The sequence below is a fragment of the Polypterus senegalus genome, chromosome 4 (assembly GCF_016835505.1).
Source record: "Polypterus senegalus isolate Bchr_013 chromosome 4, ASM1683550v1, whole genome shotgun sequence".
Classification (NCBI taxonomy): Eukaryota; Metazoa; Chordata; class Cladistia; order Polypteriformes; family Polypteridae; genus Polypterus; species Polypterus senegalus.
The window spans coordinates 68,887,870-68,910,844 of record NC_053157.1 but is presented as its reverse complement, the minus strand read 5'-3'; the positions used below and the strand labels follow the sequence as shown (position 1 = coordinate 68,910,844).

Here is a 22,975-nt window from a genome sequence, read left to right as displayed (position 1 = left end):
AGCAACTCATTTCATTACCGGTGCAGACAAGCCAAACAGCCATTTAGTTTGAAACCTGCTTCAATTGTTGGTAGCAGTGCTGATCAGCAAATTTTGCTAAAGCATTACTTGTAGTGAATTCGCTACATTCTCCTTTGTTCATCGAATTATTTACTGATTGGCTGGTTTAGGAGAATTTTTTTTCCAGCATCCTGTAACACTTTGCTAGGCCAGCGTCACATCCCCCAGAGCTGTAACAGCCAATTACTGGGTGGGATTGACCCCCGGGTATATAATGCTGATCATCTGCATTACAGACTGGTTATGAAGCTTGCATGTTTCTCGCTACGTTCTTTCTTCTTTGATCTCATGGAGGTATGGTTGCACAGTGATTGGCACTATGCACAGTTACTATTGATAGGCTACTGGCTGATACACTGCAGATTTGAACATTGGGAGAAACTCGGGGTTTGTTGAAAAAACTCATCCAGATACAAACAGAACATGCAGGCTTCAAGGAAACCAAAAGGTGCTATGGCAGCTGGTGAACTATTATAACATCAGTATTTACATCAGTTTTTTTTATTTTTTTTACATTTTCCATAAAAACAAATGCTATAAAATGTAAAGCTATAAACTTGATTTAAGAAGCTTAACAGATAATAATGTAGGTTCTCAAATTTTATTTTTATGAAACATATACTGACATGGAACTCAAAGACCGGCATACACATTTGGCAACAAGCACAGGTAACCCATTGTTTATGCTGTATAAGAGACAGAGGCACATGCCCTGTGCACGCATAATTGGTCACGTGGAGAATAAAAACAAGCCTTGAAAGAGTCTGACACCACCAATCCATCTTCCAAACACAAAAGACTCTATGAAACAATCATAATAACAAAAGATTTACAACTATTTACAAGATGTTTTTATCTTTTTGATAGAAGAAAAGTGCAAAGCACCAGCAGAGACAGTCTGGAGAGCCTTCAGCGTGACTTCAAAAAAACAGAATAAGTCAGTTACTTCGATCAGGACAAGCCACTTTGAATTTCTGCCTTTAATTCTTTCAGGGCTTATTTTCCCTTTTCTCCTAGGGCTGAATATTCTTACAAAGACCCAGTTTTCCAAAAAGCACACAAAGCAATAATTTCTCATATAAATCAACATAAAACGTCTGTTGCTGCAGACATTGCCCTATGTGCTACTACAGGAACAGTAGTGTGGGGATGGCAAGCTGCTGCTGGAATGTTTTCTGAAAAGCACATTCAGAAGCAATAGTTTCTCACATAAATAAACATAAAACGACCTATATATTTTTTCTGACCATTGACTATAATTTCTGCATTTCTGCTTTGTATTCATGAAATATATGCTTGCGCGTCACTGACTGTGTTCTTTTTTCTTTGGTCTCACAGAGGCACGAAGGTGCAGGGGTTGGCACTGCGCCCGCACAGCTCAGGCACCTTTTTGGCAACAATAATTGGTCCAGTGAATTTTGCCAGACATTTCCCTAGCCCCCAGGTACACTTTGTTGATTATACCATTATAATCCAGTCAAATCTAGCTCAGTTAGTCCATCCCCATTGAGTTTAATGCATTTCGCCAAGCTTGGTGATATTTGCTAATACTTCTGTGATTACTCCTAACTGGAGGCAAGGCGAACACCACAGAGTTCGCTCATCACTAGTTGTTAGTATAGCCAGTATGCAATTTCCTCCCTTATGTGAAATATCATGGCTAATGATTAAGCAACCTTATGAGATGGCAAGTACTGAAACTATAAACACATTAATTCAGGAACACAAAAAATATGAATAGAAAGAATAGTGTCTAGCTCACCTGTCTCTTTTTGTGTGATTTCACAGACAACTTCACAGTTTTCTTGTCTGCATCATGAGCCTTACCACTTGAAGCAGATAATACAACTGCAGCTTTGGTTTGAATTTTTTCCTTTTCTTTGATCTGAGGAATTCTGGAGAGAAGGCTTAGGTCAATCTTCACTATCAAGCTGGTAAGACTGTGGGGATCATCACCGAGATTGTTTTCAGACTGAACAGCCTTACTGGCACTAGTCCTAGATACAAAGCGGGAAGGACTGTCACAGTGAGTAGGCACTCCATGATCTGCCCTTTTCTTTCCTTCACAGACAGATTCAATTACTTTATTAATAGTTGGCTTTGGATATATGTGCTTCTTTTTTTCAGAAGAAATATGCTTATGCATCTTGACCGAGGATGATTTTGAAGAACGATTCTCTTGATGGGGTTTCGTTTTAACCTTTGGTTTCTCTACATGTGAATTACTGTTCCCTTTAGTGGGAGGTCTTTCACACCCCTCACTTAAGTTTTTCTTGGATGCTTCAGGTGGAGGGACAGGGTCATGCTGGCAAAGTTGCTTTTCACCACCATTCTGTCTTTGGCTGCTACTTTGCTTATTGGAAGGACATGTCATCAAGCAGCCCATCACTTGGGTTTTTTTCTTTAATGTGTCAGTAGCATCCTTGTCTGCGTTTTCTGTATTTGTTTTACATGACCCATTTGACTTCAACTGCTCTTCAGGTTTGGGACGTTTCTGCTCCTTGAAGGAATCCTTTCCTCTCTGGTTAGAGTCACATTGACCCTCTTGAAGTGAACTTTGTTGACCACTTTTTACTATCCAATTGTCTAGCTGCCATTTGTTCACAGTGGGGGTATCTACCTGAAAAGAAAAACAGCACAAAGCAAAGACAGACATTAAAACAAACTTTCTTATTGAGTATATTATAAATGCTACTAATGTATGTTTTAAATTTAAGTAGGAAAATCTGTTTTCTCACTTCTTAAGACAGATTGTTCAGAGTAACAATATTTTACAGCATTTTAAAGATGCACACATAGAAGCACTGATTTAGACCAAAATTCTCACATACTTACTTGGTCTAAGTATGCTAAAGACATCTACTAGGAGGCAGCTAGAACATGAATAGAGATGTAACTACTTCACAGTGAAATACATACTTAACGTAAATAAAGAAACTTGTGAAATTTTAATGTCTATCATTTACATACATAGTTGCAAGCAGTATTAAATAACCTCATTATATACTAAAAAGTCTTAACTTTTTTCTTGTTATTTAACACTTAATCCACCTCAAGAAATTTGAGTGACTTGTTTATTTTTATCTTCTCAAATTAAATAAGGGGGCTTTGTTTCCCATTTTCTGCTTTAATAAAACGATTGCTGTCCTAATGATATGCGGTTGTAACATTCAGTTAAAAGCAGCCATAAATTTCCTTCTCCAGCAGTATGATACTTTAATGAAGTATTATTAAAGAATGTTTCCCATTTTTCAAGGGCTAAAATCTACATAACGAAAAACACCCATATCTGCATATAAAAAACAGCTACAGTTATACTAAGTATAATATCTGAATGGATACCTGATCAAGCCAGTTAACAGTGAGAATAAGTAGTATGAACAAGTATTAAATTGTGGGGAATAATGAAAAATATAATTGGAGATTTACCGTAGATACTCGCCTATTAGTCGACCTCGCAGATAAGTCGAGTGTATTGTTTAAGCCGAAAATGATGAAATTTGTTATGACCCGCGTATAAGTCGAGGGTAAAGCTTGACAGCCTATCAAATTCTTTGAATTTCATAATTATACCCAATGTACCTGGGCCCAGACTTTCAACATTTTAATCTTTGAAGAATTTTAGTAAGCCAAAATTAAAACTCCAAAAACATTTTTATTCATTTACTTACAGTTAGAATATTTCAATTAAATTCGTATTCAAATCCCTTGCATATAATCAAGTGGCCCTAAGTGTCTTCTTCAAATCCTTCAAATTCAGACTCTTGTTGGGATCAGAGCTTAAAATAGCAGCCTGACATCCCATTTATATTGAATGTGGGATGTGGGTGGAGTTGTCGGGGTTTTGGGGGATGGAGTTTTGGGATTGAGTGTTTGTTAACGGCGTGGTGGGGCTCTTGTGTTTTTGGTCTCTGTTAAGCTAAAACAGGCACCTTAAAAAAAAGGAGATAATAAAGTCAACCATTGAGCAGTCAAGCCTTGTGTGTCACTCCCTGCTGTAAATAAGGAGAAGGGAACTCAGGGACAGGGTTTTACCCCAGAGCACGTTGCTCTGGCCCTGGAGCTTCACACCACTGGACACGAAGAAGGAGAAGCTCCCTCGCCACCCGACCACGGTCTGGAGACAGGCAGGAAAGGTAACACTGGGGGCTCATCCGGGATTATTCCTGCCAGCACTAGTGAGTGACACGAAGCTTGTAAAACTGAAAGAAAATTGATGCATTCTCTCGGTGGAGTGTGTAACTAGGAAACTGTGAATGGCGACAAAACTAGGGGTAGTCGCTGACCTGGAAGCAGAGTTTTCCAAAGCCACCGCAATTAGCACCAACCCCTTTAGGACATCACCCACGCAAGATGAAACTATGTCCCACCGTTTTCTACTAGTAAACTGGGAGAAAAGTGTCGAGGATGGGATTGTCGGACGTGAACGTGAGCGCCATTGTAACCCTTTTGTACAGACGGCGTGGACCGAACTCCAAGAACATGCGGACTCGGTCGCTATAAAGCCTAAACTGTTTTGTGAAGAGTATTACTCGGCGATTCGACCGCACACCTCCGTACCAATCCGTTTATTTCGTATGTAACAAATGAAGATACTTATGACAGCGGGATCGAGACCCATTCATTGATATTGCGCTTTAAAATCCGGTGCACCTTATGGTCCGAAATACTGTATGTTTCTGGTTACCGCCATCTACTGGCAGCTAATGGTATGTTTGTTATCCAAAACCTGCAAAAGCTAATGCTCAAATTCAAGTGCGGTATTTCACAGTTTAAAGAATTATTTAATGAAATTAGTGTTGTCCCGTGGATAAGTCGACTTTGTGTTTTTGAATGAATTTTAAGGCATAAATTTTTCAACTTATACATGAGTATCTACGGTAATTACATCATTAATAAATGAGTTTGACAGGTATAAACTTAGATATTACAGAAATGGACTGGAAATCTTTTACTGAAGTGCAGAACAGCTGGAAAGACTAGACTTTATGATATACTGTATCATCTTGAGTGAATGTATAACTTTCAGGTGCTTCAAATGATGCATTACTGAATAGAAACAAAACCCATTCTGCAAGCTTTGAAATAGCCAGACACCTTCTAATAAATAAAACAAACAATGAGAATTATAAACAATCACTGTACACAGACAAGCAGCCAAGATTAGTTTTTTTGCCTCACATTGGCTTTTCTAAGCTCAATTTAGAATGTTTGTAAATAATTTGTTCTCATCTAACTCCTACAGCCTTCTTGAAAATGCTGGATTAACAACTACTTTTACTCAACTTCACTGAAACAAAACTAAAATAAAGCTAAATAAAGCAACCTAGCTCATTTTGAATGGAAGAAATCATCTAATATCCTATAACAAAGGCAGTGAGAACAAAGGTGAAAATTTTTATTGAAACAAAAATTGAATAATATAATTCAAAAGTAAAAACAATGATACAGTATTTCTATTATACATATCCAAGGGTAAGGACTGTGATAAAATTACCTACAGGATCACAAGTTTAAATGTTCAAACCTTTAATCTGTTTATGACAACAGATTCTATACACTTATAAACAAATAACATTCCCTGGATAGGTTTTTTAAAACACAGCAAACACAAACATAATGGCAGATTATTATTATTATTTAACATACTGAATAAAATAAGCAAACTATTTCCAAAACACTCCAAACAAACAGCTCTCTACTAAATTAACTGATTTATATTAATAAAAGTCACTTTGTTAATATATGGTTATCCAAATCTTAAGAAAAAAAAGAAACTGTCAATATGTGATGTGCCACTCATACCTACAGACCCACACTGTGTCTCCTAAAAATAAAGGATCATCTCCTTCTCATCCTTCTGAACACACTTGGTCCATCCTGATAATTTGTGAAACACTGGCATCATGGAAAACTCAGTGCTGAACAGGATACTCAGTTTAGAGATACCAGTTAACCTACTGCTCCCAAAACAACACCCACCAACGCAAACACTGAACCACTGTCACTGGAGCTGTAAGGCAGCAGTGTTTATGAGTCAAATATCAGAAATTCATACTGAATAAACGGGGGGCAAAATCTTTCCCTTCCTTCAAACTTGACCCTTAGGGTAATATAGAAGCGTAAGCTTTATGAATTAGCCAAAGATTACAATAATCAAACAGTTTTGAACAGTTTTGGTGATGCTTGTTAATGCACAAATAAAGGTTAGCAATGTAGTTCCAGTCAAATCCAAAGACACCAATGATAGACCACTTTTGCATGTGACACACATTTTGAAAATTGGAATTTCTTTTAAATTACAATTAAAACCCTCACATGAAGTAGACAACCTCCCAGTGGTTAAAAGGACTACTAAGGAGGTATTGAATGATTTGGAAATCGTAGAGAAAGTAGTAGTGCTCAGAATAAATAGGCTGAAATAAAACATATCACCAACACCAGATAATATTTACCCACGAGTTCTTAAAGAGGTTAACAGGTACACATATAAACTCTTAACACTTATTTTTAGGAATTCACTGCATAATAGGGAAATTCCGAAGGACTAAAAAATGGCAAATATCATCCTGTTGTATAAAATGGGTGATTGGACAGAAGCAAGCAGCTATAGGCCAGGAAGCCTAACGTGTAGCACACACACACGCACAAATAAAAATGATCTGGATAGGAATATGTAAGAAACAATCTGCTTAAGTTTACAGACGATACCAAGCTAAGTGGATTGGCAGATAATCTAGAATCCGCTGAATCATTATTTGTGGCAGATTAAATGTAATGTAAGTTAATGTAAAGTATAATATGTAGGAAGTAAAAATGTTAGGTTTTTAATACACAATGGGAGGGAGGTCTGAAAATCAAAAGTACTGTTTACAAAAAGGATTCAAGGGTCATTGTGAACTCAACACTATCAACTGCCAGTGTTCATAAGCCTTTAGGTAGGCTAACAGAATGTTAGGTTATATAGCACATTGTAGAGTACAAGTCCAAGGAGGTTATGCTCAAGATTTACACATACTTGTGAGGTTTCATGTGGAGTACTGGGTGCAGTTTTCATTTCCAGTCTATAAAAAGGATGTAGCAAAGCTAGAAAAAGTTCCAGAGAAGAGAAAAAGTGGTTGTGCACTTGTGAAAGCTAAATACTGTTTAAAGGCATTATTTTGAGAAAAAGGTAATGGGGTAATGTTTGCAACTGATGTTAAATTGCAAAACATGCTTATTTTGTTTTCTTTATAAACTCTTCTGGACAGCTCTTAAAGTTATAAATGCCTACAGCCATACACTGATCAGCCACCACATTAAAACCTCCTGCCTAATATTGTGTAGCTACCCCTTAAGCTGCAAACACAGCTCTGACCCATCAAGACCTCTGACAGTGCCCTGTGGTATTTAGCATGAAGGCATTAACAGCAGATCCTTTAGGCCCTTATTTGCTAGGTGGGGTCTCCAGGCATTGGACTTATTTTTCTAGAACATCACAGTGATGCTCAATTGGATTAAGATTTGGGGAATTTGAAGGCTTAATTTATAAGTCTTTGTCATGTTCCCCAAACCACTCCAAAACAAGTCCTGCAATGCGGCAGGGCACATTATTCAGCTGAAAGAGACCACTGCCATCAGGGAATACCCATTGTCATGCAGGAATGTATGTGGTCTTAAATTTTTAGGTAGGTGATGCATGTCAAAATACCATCCACATGAATGCCAGGACCCACGTTTTCCCAAAAGAATATCGCCTTGAGCATCACACTGCCTCCGACGGCTTGCTTTCTTCCCACATTGACACCAGGTGCCATATCCTCCCCAGCTAAATGACACACATGCGTCCACATGATCCAAAAGAAAACACGATTTATCAGACCAGGCCTCCTCCTTACATTTCTCCATTGTCCAGCTCTCATGCTCATGCGTCCATTGTAGGTGCTTTAGGCCGTGGACAAGAGACAGTATTGGGCACTCTGACAGGTGAACGGTTATGCACCAATGAACAACAATAATGAGCCTTCAATGCCCATGACCCTGTCTTCAGTTCACCTGCTGTACGTCCTTGGAATAATTTTGGTAGACACTAACCACTGCATGCCAGGAACACCCCACAAGATCCACCGTTTTGGAGATGCTGTGACCCAGTCTAGTCATACAAATCTGGACCTTGTCAAAGTTCCTTAGATCCTTACGCTTGCCTATTTTTCCTCCTTCCAATGCATCATCTTCAGTAACTGACTGTTTGCTTGCTGCCTAATATATCCAACCCCATGACAGGTGCCACTGTAACAAGATAATCAATGTTATTCACTTCACCGGTTTGTAGTTTTAATATTGTGGCTGATCAGTATATTAACAGTATGTAAATCATCCCATAGTAATCATGGTGTCCCATTAGCACTCCCTTGTTGGCTGAACACTAAAATTTTCCCCTGGTACTATGGAAAATACAAAACAGCTTTATAGAATGATTTAATTTTGATACAACAGGTCTACTTAAGATATGCATGGCTGAAAGCAGATTCACAATCTGCAAATCAGCACCTCAGACCAACATCATGAAGAACTGCACCTGTTCACAACACAACTGTACTTCTGAGCAGAAGAGCAGAAACTTTCAACCCACTTACGTACTGTAGCAATGTTAATGCTAACTTCAATGACAGTGAAACCTTTGGTTGAAATTACTTCATCTAAGATAGCTTAATTTTTTTACTAAAACAAACAAGAATTTTTTTATTATTTTGGAGAGGAATAAGGCTAATCTAAAAATCATTGAGTTAAGAACAGGAAAAGCAGAGGCAAATATAAGCAACGTTGCTCCCAAAACAGAAACAGAGTGAAATTACTGCAATAGGTAAGTGTCCATGTGTAATACAGCACTCTTCATTTTGATGGCACTCCCTTTACAGCATATCCACACCAGTCTCCCAGGAGGTGAACTTGTATTTGTAGTACCTGCTCTCACTGGTAGTTGGTGGTGTGAATTAGGAGAGTTTTAGTTGTACTAAACATAAAGGTATACTGGCATACCTTCCAAGTTTGTTTCCCACCCTGAATTACATGCTATATATGCAGGATTTTAATATTTTTAGTGTGGGTGAGAGATAGAGAAAAAATTATATCTCAATATTTTCTGGATTTTTTTTTTTTGAAAACGTTAGGTATGCTTTGGTAAATGTCATATTTTGTAGTAGCTAAGGATATTAACTGTTTCTTATTAATGATATTAATGGAAAATATATTTAAAGGAGATGTGGATTATGGAACACACGTTACGCGAGAATTTATCTTTCTTCCATGGACCATTTCCACATCTTTAATCACCATCCAGCATTGATCACTTATCAAAGCCATTGAGTTTGAGTATTTATTATTAAAATTTCTCGACAAAAGCACAATTTTTTTCTCAGTTACAGATAGTGCTGGGCGGTATACAGGTTCATGCCAAAAAACGTTTTTTATTTTTTTTATGATATGGATTTTTTTTTTACCGCAACACCAGTTTAAATTGCCTAAACAACGTTCGGAACGTGGCGCAGCAGGAAACTGTTCAAGTGGGGACCTTTTTCACTGCTATACTGCTAAACACAGGTTTGTTGCACTAGGGCTCTTTTTCACTGATACACCACCAAATAGTGGGCGGTAGCACCACACGGTGAAAATGGACAGAGAGCATTCCAAAACTGAACTAAAAGTAAAAGTTGAACATGATGAACAGAAGAACTTTTGCCGAAAAAAAAGGAGTCACATCCGTTGCCTGGAGATAACTTTAGTTTTAAAAGGTCAGATGTGTAAATACTGTTTCTATACTACTGGATAATACTGCAAGCCAAGTTGTACTTGTTTTATTTTTTTTTCAATACAGTGTAATGTACCCGAGTACTGTGTAATAGTGTGACGACATGTTAACTTTATTCTCGTAGTTTGTCATTAAAATAGACTATCGTAAACTAAACTTCATTGTAAAATGAATATTTAATTTACTAGATTTTATCAAACCCCGTCATAAGTTATATAGCACACTAGCAGAATACCCGCGCTTCGCAGCGGAGAAGTAGTGTGTTAAAGAATTAATGAAAAAGAAAAGGAAACATTTTAATAATAACGTAACATGATTGACAATGTAATTGTTTTGTCACTGTTATGAGTGTTGCTGGCATATATATTATATACATATATATACACACACATATACATACACCTATATCTTTCTATCTATCTCCTTTGGGGTGCGAGCAGCTGTTGCTGGGGGGTGGCAGAATCCATTGAGGAAGAAAAATTAAAAACATTTGTACAAAATCTTAATTTATCTAATCATTCCTAAATAATTAAATGGGCAGGCAATTTCGTATCAGTGAAATACGCTGCTTGTTAAAACGGATGACTCCTAATCCTACGTGCACTTAGTGCTGAGCGGGTATTATGAACTATCGTATCTGTTCAAGTTCTATTTAAATTTTAAATATAAGTAATTTTTATTTGGTCGACAGAAATATGTTTAGTAGGAATGAAAGTTAAATTTAATCATCATTGCATAAATTTTTTCTTCACCATAGAAATTTAAAGACTAAATCCAACTTCCATTCCTACCAAAGATATTTCTGTCGACTAAATAGAACCTACTTATATCCAAAATCGAGCTATTGAGCTGTCGCCTGCCTGCCTGAATAAGTCACCCTCGCTTCGCTCTTACTTTTTTACTGTTCATTTTATCATGGCTAGTGCCGGAAAAATTATAACATGGAAGGAGGATTACACTGAGTATGGCATTACAAAAACAATTATTGATGGCGAATAAAGTATCTATTATTCATAAAGCTTCAATTGGTGATCTGTTTTTCTGCGTTAACCTCATATTTTTTCATACTTCTTCTCAAACCAAGGGGGAGTGAGGGTAAAATGAATCGGGAAGCGCTGATAAATATATATATTGAATATATTGAAATATTTTTACTGTCAAATAATGCAAACAGTACGCGTTATGTGCTTCGCCCTAATTCTGGGCTCATCAGGCAGTACATACTCACTGCACCCCTTCTCGGGAATCGAACCTAGGATGTCAGCGCTAGAGGCGAAGCCTCTCATGTTGCGCCAGGGTGTGTGGTTCGTTTATTTGACAGTATGTAGATCGGGGTGTGTGTATATATATATATATATATATATATATATATACACATACATACATACATACATACATACATACATACATACATACATACATACATATATATTACTTTTGAGAATGCAACGTATAGTTTTGTCCAGGAGGAAAGCAATGTTGCCTCAAATCAATGGAAACCTTTTGTAGGGTGTGTCCCTGAGACTTATTAATTGTCATCACGAAGCAGAGCCTTACTGGAAATTTGAGGCATTTCAATTGAAATGGAAGATCAGAGGGTATAACGGTGATGCCAGGAATACATTCAGAGTGTGGCACTCTGCTGTTTTTTGTCTAGCTGCCTTCACACAGCTTCTCCACTGCTTTATAAACGAACGCCATATAAAGCCATCACCTTGTCAATTGTGTAATGCGTTTTTTGAACAGGTTTGATGCATGGAAGTGATCACTTGTACTGCATTCAGTAAGTTCACGTGAGCTGCTCTCTTGTGTGATGTTGCGATGTCAACGGCTTAATTTAATGTTAGCTAAGACCCGGCACTTAAAAGTTTCTGGCTTCACTCAGGTGGTATTATGATGAAGCTGCGCAAGCTCACTTTTGAGAATGCAATGTATAGTTGTCCAGGAGAAAAGCAATCTTGCCTGAAATCAATGGCATCGTTTTGTAGGGTCTGTCCCTGAGACCTAATACTTGTCATCGCACAGCAAAGCCTTACTGGAAATTGGAGGCATCTGAATTGAAATGGGAGATCAGAAGGTATAAAGGGGACGTGAGGAATACATTGAGTGTGGAGAAACTCTAGAGACAGTGTGTGTATTAACTTGTGGATTTTTCTGTGAGTATTTGGTGGCAGCGTGACGAAGTTGCTTCAGAAGACGGCGTTAGCCGAGGAGCTCAGCTCAGAGCGAAATGAGGTGAATGGGAGGGGAGATGATGACGTCACTCCCCCACCTGCCTTAACTGTCAATCCCCCCACAAACACAGTCTCTCGGAATTTGCAGAAGCAGAGCCCTTCACCAGCAATTTGAACTTAGTTACAAAGTGATCAAAACTGTTGTTTATACCCTGCGTCCTCTCATTAAACTTGTATACCGCATTAGCCGTGGGCATGACAAACCCAAGCGGCAGCCAGTCAATGAACTTAATTTAAACTTTAGGTTTACACCGTGCTTTGTTTCCGAAGTAGCTGCAGTCATGAATATGCTTGTACAGTATGTGTCACTCGCTCGCTTCTTATTGTTTCGCTGCCTTCTCAATTGTATAATGCATGTTTTCTTCAGCGCTTTTTGGAGCTCTTCCTTGTTTTCTACATACTGCGTTGACAGTCAGTTCACGTAATTACTTGGGAGGCGTGATAATGTCACACGAAACTCCGCCCCCCACGTCCATCGAGCTTAACTCCATTACATTATATGGAGAAAAATAGGTTCCATTTATGACCATTACGCGTAGAATTTCGAAATGAAACCTGCCCAACTTTTGTAAGTAAGCTGCAAGGAATGAGCCTGCCAAATTTCAGCCTTCCACCCACACGGGAAGTTGGAGAATTAGTGATGAGTCAGTGAGTGAGTCAGTCAGTGAGGGCTTTGCCTTTTATTAGTATAGATTAAATGCTTTGTGTTAAGTGATTCTGAAACTGACTTCTTCTTGCACTAAGAGGAGGTGCCGGCAGCGATCGCCGCACAGAATACATTCACTTCATGATCCTCCTGCTCTCTGAACATTTAGAATGCTAAGATAAATACTTAATATAATTTTCATGGTGAAATGCATTAAAGCATACGTTAATCATATGGGGGCACGGCGGCGTGCCTGCCTTGCATTTGCATGTTTTTCTGGTGGGTTTACTCGCCGTGCTTCAGTTTCCTTTCAAAGTCATGTAGGATGTGGGGTTTTGTTGTGCTATATTGACCCTGCTAGTGTATGTTTTGCTTGCATTCATCCTGCGATGTGCTGGCGACTCGTTCAGAGATGGGCGCAACTCTGAATGGATGGCATAATTAAACATGTACAACGAAGATATTTTTAAAGTTCTGAACACTAAGTGGGCTAAGTTTATAACTAGTTTTAATTTCACAAACACGTTTGTCATGTCGTGATTGGTTATGTGGTGAAAGAAAAAAGAAGGAAGGAAAAAGGAACTGGGGTTTTGGTACGTCAGATAGAGACAGCATGCATGCAATAAAGATAGCCCGCTCAGAAGAACATGCATTGAATTCTGTGATTGTGTCTCCAACCAGCAGATCAGAAACCCAACATTTGCACAATATTTAAGTTAAACCTGTGCGATAGCTATTCATACATCCAGCTTTTTGGAGCCTCGTCACACCTGCCATAAAGTTCTCTACACTGAACATACACAAGGGGACCCCGTTACTGCGAGGGAGCAGCCCTACCGCCTCACTACCATGCATGTGTAATACCTGCTTTAATGCATTTCATCATGAAAATGATATCAAGTATTTATCTTAACATTCTAAATTTTCAGAAAGCAGGAATATCATGAAGTGAATGGATTCTGTATGGTGATTGGTGTCTTCTCTTAGTGCGGAGGAAGTCAGTTTAAGAAGCGTAGTGATTAACCACTGGGTCGGGGAATGTAACACAAAGCATTTAATGTGCTGCATTAATTTATGACGGGGTAAATTAAGTAATTTTTTAAACATTGATTTTAGGAAGAAGTTTAGTTTACGACATTCTACTTTAATTATGAATTAAACTATGAGAATAAAGTGGAAATGTCGACTTTGTTCTCGACATATAGTTTGTTTTTTTCTTCCCGGTATAGCTTAGCTTGAAGCAAGCTCCATATTAATGCAGTTTTCCTAAAGGATGGTTCAGTTGGTAAAGATGTCATCACCAAGTTGCACTTGTTTTATTTTATTTTAATTTGGTGAATACTGTGTAATGCACCTGGGCTTGAAGTCTTGAAGTAATAGTGCAACTATCAGTACTAATACTCTTATTTATTTTATGTTATTTTTTTATTAGTTTAAATATTATGCGGTTTAATGATGATAAAGTTGTTTAAAAAGTCACTTTAACATGTCAGTGGACAGAGATTGTTAACATTAACAGAAAGTGTAGTTGGTTTACAAAAAATATTTACTATTTATTCCTTTTCTAAGACATATTCGGTGCAATACAATTTTTGACAAGCACTTCTGGATATTTTACCAAGTCTAAATGCCTCTTTGTATGGTTGAAAATATGTTGTCAAAATTATAGTTTGTTTTTGCAAAATTTGTTCAATAAAAAGGTTCTATATTTTGACTGCATCTGTCATGCAATGTGATACCTTCTCCATTAGTGCCACCCCCTTGAAAACTATCACTTTATGGGGCAATGCAAAACTGTATTAATACTTGCGTGCACATTAAAATGTTTTTTTGTACAATGTACAATACTCTTGACAGTGGAATAGGTTATTCTTAGCCAGTAATTGCAGTGGAAAATGTGGTTAACATCCACTCATGCATGGGGAAAAAAATACCGTTGAATACCGTGAAACCGGGATATTTAGAAAAATACCGTGATATAGAATTTTGGTCATACCGCCCACCCCTAGGTACAGATTACATGGGGTATGCGTCAATCAAAAACATTTTTGGGTGGAGTGTCGTGGACAGCAGACTCCCAAAGCTTTTCATATTCTTCTTTTCCTTTGTGGTGGTTAGTTCAGAGATGGTATCTTTAATGGAAACCGATTTTCAACATAGTTTGTGGATTGTTGTCTTTTCAAAGCCAAACCACCCTCAGGCAGATGTGGATGATCCACGTCTAGCAATTAAATCAAACGATGTCAATTATGAGGCTCGTAGTGTCTGTATTGTGCTTCTTGGCATTGTATGTTCACTCATTTTTAACTGGATATGCTAGCTTAAATTGTGTGAACAGTGACCATGTATGCCTATACTTGCACACCATATGCACTTTCAATGTACACAGGCAGTAGACCTGCAGTCTCGCTGCATCAGATGCAACGGGAGTCAGTTACAGTGAATTTTGCAAAGTAATCAAAATAAACTTAGATTTCAAAATACTTTAAAAAGTAAAATTCCCTTCAAAATCTACTCAAATACAGTAACAAAAACCAATATAATGTGTTACTTTCCACCTCTACAAACGTTTTAACTAGTTGTCCCCACAAAGAATGAATGAGTGGACTCTCATGGCATTTTTTGATTATTTTTTTTCAAAATCAGGCATATATTCTGTAATGTCAGCTCGCAAATGATTAAAACAAGATATTATCATAGACGATACATATTGCATAACCATAATTTTCAGGAGGAATCACGTGCATGTGTGTACATCTGCACTTCTGGAACACATACACAAACTCATTTCAGTATGTGTTTATAAGTAAGACACACATAATCAAGAATCAGAACCCTGATAAAACTCATCACATCAGTAAGTTAATACTTTATATAATTACATGCTTTAATAAATTCATAATGACTTGCAGAAACATACTTAAAACATTGTGGGCATTAATTATGAGCTTACAGTAATTACCTGCTTTAATCCAGGTCAGAAGTGCTTCAAAAGGTAAGAGATATACAGCACAACTCCACTAAAGGAATGGAACATCCATACCATCATATTTTTCATACTTTGTATTATTTCACCACTAGTCTCAACATTTCTTTCTTTCATCAAAAAGAATGCATGAACTGATGTTTTCTGATGTTAGAGGTTGTACCCAAAACACACAACGCTTTTGAAATGGTATCTCTTTTGCCTGTATAACATCTCAGTAATATTACCTACAACAATATTCAGACGATGTGCAGTAACCCTTGGCACACTGCTTTACATTTTTATGGAATACTCTACTGATTAAGTGACATGAGACACCTATTAAGTATACAATATGATGCAAAACATACAGTGCATCCGGAAAGTATTCACAGCGCATCACTTTTTCCACATTTTGTTATGTTGCAAAAACATCTCAAGGATGATCAGGGGAAACAGGATGCACCTGAGCTCAATTTTGAGCTTCATGGCAAAGGCTGTGAATACTTATGTACATGTGATTTCTCAGTTTTTTTTTATTTTTAATAAATTTGCAAATACCTCAAGTAAACTTATTTCACGTTGTCATTATGGGGTGTTGTGTGTAGAATTCTGAGGAAAAAAATGAATTTAATCCATTTTGGAATAAGGCTGCAACATAACAAAATGTGGAAAAAGTGATGCACTGTGAATACTATCCAGATGCACTGTACTTGTACAATACACTCTATGCATCATATGACAACAATGTTTTCTTAATAAATAAGCCGAAATCCAGAAATATGTTTAACAATTTTTAAAAGAAATAAAATCCTGCAAAATGCATTTTTAAGGTTGAAAAAATGGATGGGTACATGGACAGAAGATTCACTGTTATAAGTGTCAGAATCAGCCAATTATAAAAATTATTAAAAGTTTCACAAGCATTAAATGCATACTCTGTGAGGTACATATATTGCTGGGAACAAGATCCTATTAAAACAGGATATATTATTAAAAATAAAAAGGTTTAATTTTGCCAGTACTAACTACTACTACTACTACATCTATAAGAATATCAATTTATAAATACAACTACTGTACCAGAATAAATGACCACTGACTGATCTGACCATTGAAATTTGCACTGGTTAGAGATGCTGCCTCACATCTATAGAATCCTAGGGTTAAATCCTAGTCCAATCACTATCTGAGAGAAGTGCCATTTTCTTTGTGTTTTTTTCTTTCTTTCCTCCAATATTCCAAACATGTGCATGTTAAAGCAATGCAAAATATACAATTTGTAAACCTCTACTGTACATGAACAAAACATAACACAAACTGATCAATGAAATATAGTTTGTGTAGTGGTTGGTGTGGCTCTCACTTTAAGCACTGTATATATGGAATTCAAACATTCTCTCCATGCCAGCCATTGGACTGACACTTCCTGTTATGAAAGAGAGACCCTCAACCCAAAGCTCAAAAATATAGCTCTCCATTTACCAAGCTTCAAAACACAACTGGCCAGCTACCTCTAAATTAGTTTGTTTTTTTATTGGCCTTGGGCACACATCTGAGGTACTAAGAGATTTGTCTGGGAAATGAGCTTATGAACTGGTTTTACAAGACATACGGTATAAAATGTGTAGCAGCTATAGTTACCTCAGAGGCGATGGAAACCTGAGTGCATGCAGGTTCTTCACTCCCACTGGAGCTACTCTCACTCTCTGATTCAGAACCCGATGTGCTATCCGATTCACTGGAGCTTTCTGACGTCACAGTGCCGGAAAGAGTGGACACCAGACTGCTCCTCTGCAAGGCACTAAGGCACCAAAAAGAGCAAACCAAATAAAGTACAACAGTCAAACAAAATTAAAAGTAGCAACCAATTAAAAGACATTTACTTTACCTTAATTTGTTTTAAAACTTAATAGAATAAGCATGCTTTCTACAGTATGATTTGCTGCAATGATTTTATCCAATGTAATAAAAATTGAAATTATTTTCAAAACACCACCTTCAGCTGCATTACACAAAAATATGCAATATGAATAGATTGATGGTTTCAAAAAAAAAAACACCTAAAGAATAAATTGCACTCTTTATAGAAATCAGGTTTTCGGACAATGCTTTATCTTACTTTATTATCAAATTCAGCAACTTTATATTTATGGCATATAATTCTTAAACTGCATTTATAACATTACAAGTATTATGAAATACTTATTCTTAATTTGTAAACAAGACAATTTAGATTTATACTCATGATATAAAATGAGAAAATTCAGCATTTAAGGTAATGTCTCTCAAATCTGAGCCCATCTGTTTATCACATTGTAAAATAGCTTTACACAGATTTGAAGGGATTGTATCTGGAAAAACACCTCTCAGCACTGTCCAAGAAAGACAGATGTAATGGGTTAAATGACCACTTTCCAAAAAAAGCGCATCCAATCAAGAACAGTTTCCCACATGGCTGGATGATGTATCACAAATTGCGATATTAATAGCTCCCTGTATATTAATAGTTCTCTGTATATTAGTCATCAAATACCATATTTTGGAATAAAAGATATTATTCCAGGCTGTTCATTCGCATTTGTACATCAAATAGGTGTGGTGTAAATATATTTCAAACAAGCACTATAACTGCATCTAGAAATCATCCTCTGCCTTTTAAAAACAATTACTAATAAAAAGCCTACTACACATTAACTCTGATTCTAAGTGGGTAACATTCTATGAAAGAAGAACAATTGCTTCAATAGCCTGGCAAACTGCATGGGTAAAACCACGAAAAATGAAAGGTGGTTAAAAAAAAAAAAAAAAAAAAAGTTGATGGAAAGTACCAAAAATTCCATAAACATGTGGCATTTAAGTGAAAATAATGAGCTTTGCTGTGGCAATCTTTATACAAGGAGGGCTGCCCAAGGCCATATTAGACCTTATAATTGACAGCAACAAGAGGCAGTATGTTCAAAGCACAAAGATTTATTAATATTCACTTATCACCTGCACTTACTATTTCCACAATAGGTTATAGCAGTTCACAATATTCCATCACAGGAAATCAACTGTATATTCTTGCCAATAACTAATGGGTGAGAGACATGAAGAGCCATCCAGTGTAGTATGCGCATGGCTCCAAATATCCAAGTTTTATGTAGCTGAATGCCACTTAAGAGACTGCATGCAACTGTACACAGTCATTAAAGATTAAATTAATAAGTATCAGTTAATCTGCTTACTATTAAAGAATACAACCCAACTGAAAAAAGTAGGAGCTTTTTGCCAACAAATATTCTTATTCTGTACACATTAGAGTCGTTTTAGAAATATTGCTGTAGATACCACAAAATGTTCAGAATTATATTCTGGCTATACTCTCTGTCTACAGACCAGTAAGTCACTGTGCTTTATTTAGCCTATAGAGGCATTACTTTTTCCTGTATTGATATATTGAAAATGATTATACAGTGATCCCTCGCTATATCACGCTTCGACTTTCGCAGCTTCACTCTATCGCGATTTTTTTCTCATACACGCTTACGTCACTACGCATGCGCTTTCTGAGAACTTTTATCTAAGCCCTACGATGGCTCCTAAACGTGCTGCTTTTTCTAAGCCTTCTGACAATAAAACTAAGCACTGGAGGAAGATGCTTACTATCCAGGAGAAGGTGAAACTCTTGGATATGATTAAAGATGGCAATACCCTACAAAAGCCTCCTCACGCATATGAAAAGACAGTGCTAGCAACTGCCTATCAAGATGTTCTTCAGCCGCGCACCCAGACACCCACTGCCTACTCCTAGTACTTCTTCACTGAAGACAACAACGCACCTGCTGAAGATACTGCACCACCTCTGAATACTCTCCTACCGAGGTCGCGCTTTCATAGGTTAGTGGTTGTGTGCAATTAAATGTACAGTACAATAATCTACTATCTAAAAGCGTTCGGGATTGTTTTTCCGTCCCGTGAGTGCAAAACGTAGCAGTATTCCGCTTATTCCAGATTTACTACTTGAGGTACGAAGTGACACAATGTGAGCAGAGTTCTGGTGCTGTCATCGTTCCCTTGCTTTTGTGCGCGATGCGCTGGAAAAATAGACAAAATTATGTCTCTGGAAATAATTAATGTTGGAGTACAAATGCCTCACCGCGTAATAAATATCAGGGGAGATGGTGCTTGCTTATTCTCATCTATAGCTTATTTAGTGCAAGAAACTCCGTCTTTAGCGGTACAGATTCTGGATGACATTGTACGACTTTGGACAGGCACTTGAGGCGATTTAAAAAAAACGTAGGTTTCCGGGAGATGTTATGAATGGGCAGTTTGATGTTCTCATTCCCTACACTTACGTGCCTGATGTACACATGGAGCGCACAAAAATTGAGGATAAAAGGCGAGTGCGCCTAGTAATATGATATCTGTAATGTCTAATATGTCTTATTTTCTCTAATATATTGGGTAATACGAGTGTAATGGTGACTAAAGGGTGTTATTTCATGTCTAGAGGGCTCTAATAATGTTAAAAAACGTATTTAGAAGGTCGTAAACAGGTTTTCTATACTCTAACTGCGAAAATATCCATCCATCCATCCATTTTCCAACCCGCTGAATCCGAATACAGGGTCACGGGGGTCTGCTGGAGCCAATCCCAGCCAACACAGGGCACAAGGCAGGAACCAATCCTGGGCAGGGTGCCAACCCACCACAGGACACACACAAACACACCCACACACCAAGCACACACTAGGGCCAATTTAGAATCGCCAATCCACCTAACCTGCATGTCTTTGGATTATGGGAGGAAACCGGGCGCCGGAGGAAACCCACGAGACACGGGAGAACATGCAAACTCCACGCAGGGAGGACCCGGGAAGTGAACCCGGGTCTCCTAACTGCGAGGCAGCAGCGCTACCACTGCGCCACCGTGCCGCCCTGTGAAAATATTCGATTTATAAATAAAGAATCCTACTTCGCGAAAATTCATCACGGTAGAGTCTGGAACGGATTAACTGTGATAAACGAGAGTTCAGTGTAATTACACTCTTATCTAGTAAAAGACAACATCTTACACTGTAATTGTTCTAAAAATTGCCATTTTATACCTGCAGACATTTTGCATAAAAATCCCAATGGACTGCTTTTTTACTGTAATGTTTTGCTGTGAGAAACTGTAATCAAACTTTGAACTTTTTCACATAAATCTGGAACTTTAATCACAGATAATTCATAAAGACCTACACTGTGAGACTGTCTCATGATTTAGTTTATAACCAAAAGTATTTTATCGTACTCTATATATATATTTTAGCTCAGTGTATAACACAATTGTCTTTGACTGAAGTCATTCTAACCTATAAGTCATATAACAGATGGTAATATCTTTCCAAGGAAATAGGATACTGTATATATAAAAGCACCTGATAAGATGTGTTTTACACAATTTTATGATCAATGCTTCTGAGAGAAGTTGTCAGAGTAGTTAGCTAATTATCTGTATGCAATATCACAGAGTCTGGAAGCCCAAGTGGTAATTTCGCATAAGGATGAACTGCTCGAGGGTGAGAGTAAGGCTCCATCCAGCTGGACCCAAGAGATATAGTCCATGCATCAGTCTGACTTCTAAATCAAAGTACACGGCACAGAAACTTCATTTAGCAATATTCCTCAGTTTGGATAGTATTGTTTAAGCTTTTTGATTTTAAAGCAAGGGTACATTTACTTCTTTATTTAAACTTTGGTACAATTCACTGTTGCTGTTATTATTCAATTTCACAAATAAATATTGCTTTGCATTTAGAGTAAATGCATGACACCTGGTGTGGGTAGATTTGCACTTGTTTTCACATGGTTAGCAGCTGAAGAGAGACAACTACAAAAAAACAGAAGCACGGGATGGAGTAACAAGCCATTAGCAGATGGCAATAAATGAGGTGCATCAGCCTTCATTGTCTAGGGAATAAATATCTGGTGTGCTCAAAACAAAGCTAGTGAGCCCCATATGGAGTATAGAGTACACATATAGGCTGTGCAAGCACCACCAGTGCACAAGGGTGGGTATGCGTAAGTTTTTCTGTGTCACTGTGAATGTATATTAAGCTTAGGATATAGGAGATTATATGAACACCCAATAAATCTAGTTAGCTCCACTGAACTAACAAGAATACAGCAGATTAGTGATGGCTTTGTTAATAAATAAATAATAATAAAATAAAAAAAGTAAAAGAGTAAATGAAACAATTAGGGACTAGAGATGCACGGTATATCGGGAACTGTTTTGTTCTCAGCCGATGTTCATTAAAAATGACGATATTGAAGTCTGTCAGATGTGTACATTTTAACCAATACAGCCAAATGATATATTTCGGGCTTCTCAACATTGTCAGCTCACTAAATAATTAAATGCAGTTTTCATTGTTCGGTGAGGCAGACATTAAGCCGCAGAAAAACATGCATGCAAGGACAGCACCCTGCGCTCACAAAAAAAATAACATGGGGTTTCCTAGTTTTGCTATCAGGAGCACTACGTACGTTGTTTATTCATTGGGCATTTGTAAAGCAGCATATCAGTCGTCTGGTTATAGTTTTCTGTAAAGAATGAAGACAACAGAGTTGCTATCTGTTGTACCTGCAAAAATGAGATAATACGAGGAAGCTGCAGAATTAAATCTTTCAATACCACAATTTTATTTAACCATCAGAAAAACCACCATTGCGAATTATATACAGAATTTCTAGCAGCTAATGCTACCAAAATGAAAGTTAAATCGGACGCTACCGGGCCTCATAGAGCAAACCTTTTTCCCTAGTTGAGGACGAGGGATTTCATCAGCTAATATATCTTTTAGAACCTCAGTACATTCTTCCAAGCCAGCGATACTTTGCAGATGTCTCACTGCCTGCATTACATGATTACAGTAATCCATCCATCCATTATCCTAATTACAGGGTCGCGGGGATCTGCTGGAACCAATCCCAGCCAACACGCTACATATATCCATGAGCTTTTAAGAAACAATGTCACCAGCATTAGCTTCACTACAGATATGTGGAGCTCAGAGGTCAGCTCCATGAGCATGTAGAGTCTAACAGCACACTGGATTATCGAAAACTTTCAGGCAAAAAGAGTGGTGTTGCATGTTAATTTTAATTCTGTAACTTTCAGTGCACAAGCTTTCGATTCCATGTTAGCTAAGTGGAACATTTCAAAAGGCAATGTGCATGTTGTGCTTCGTGACAACGCTCGCAATATGGCAAAAGCTATGGAAGAAAGTGGAATTAAAAGTTTAAGC

The 22,975-nt window shown here is 37.5% G+C and overlaps 1 protein-coding gene across 3 annotated transcripts in view; it reads right to left on the bottom strand.

Annotated features, from left to right (window-relative positions):
- The window catches only part of LOC120527421 (AF4/FMR2 family member 1-like), a 206,910-nt gene that overhangs the window by 62,853 nt on the left and 121,082 nt on the right, over nucleotides 1-22,975 (bottom strand). For all 3 annotated transcript variants that reach the window (XM_039750819.1, XM_039750820.1, XM_039750821.1), the window contains 2 exons: nucleotides 17,337-17,496; nucleotides 1,823-2,680 (listed from right to left, as the gene is read on the bottom strand). In XM_039750819.1, the coding sequence (XP_039606753.1) occupies nucleotides 1,823-2,680; nucleotides 17,337-17,496 (1,018 nt within the window). The remainder of the gene's footprint in view (nucleotides 1-1,822; nucleotides 2,681-17,336; nucleotides 17,497-22,975) is intronic.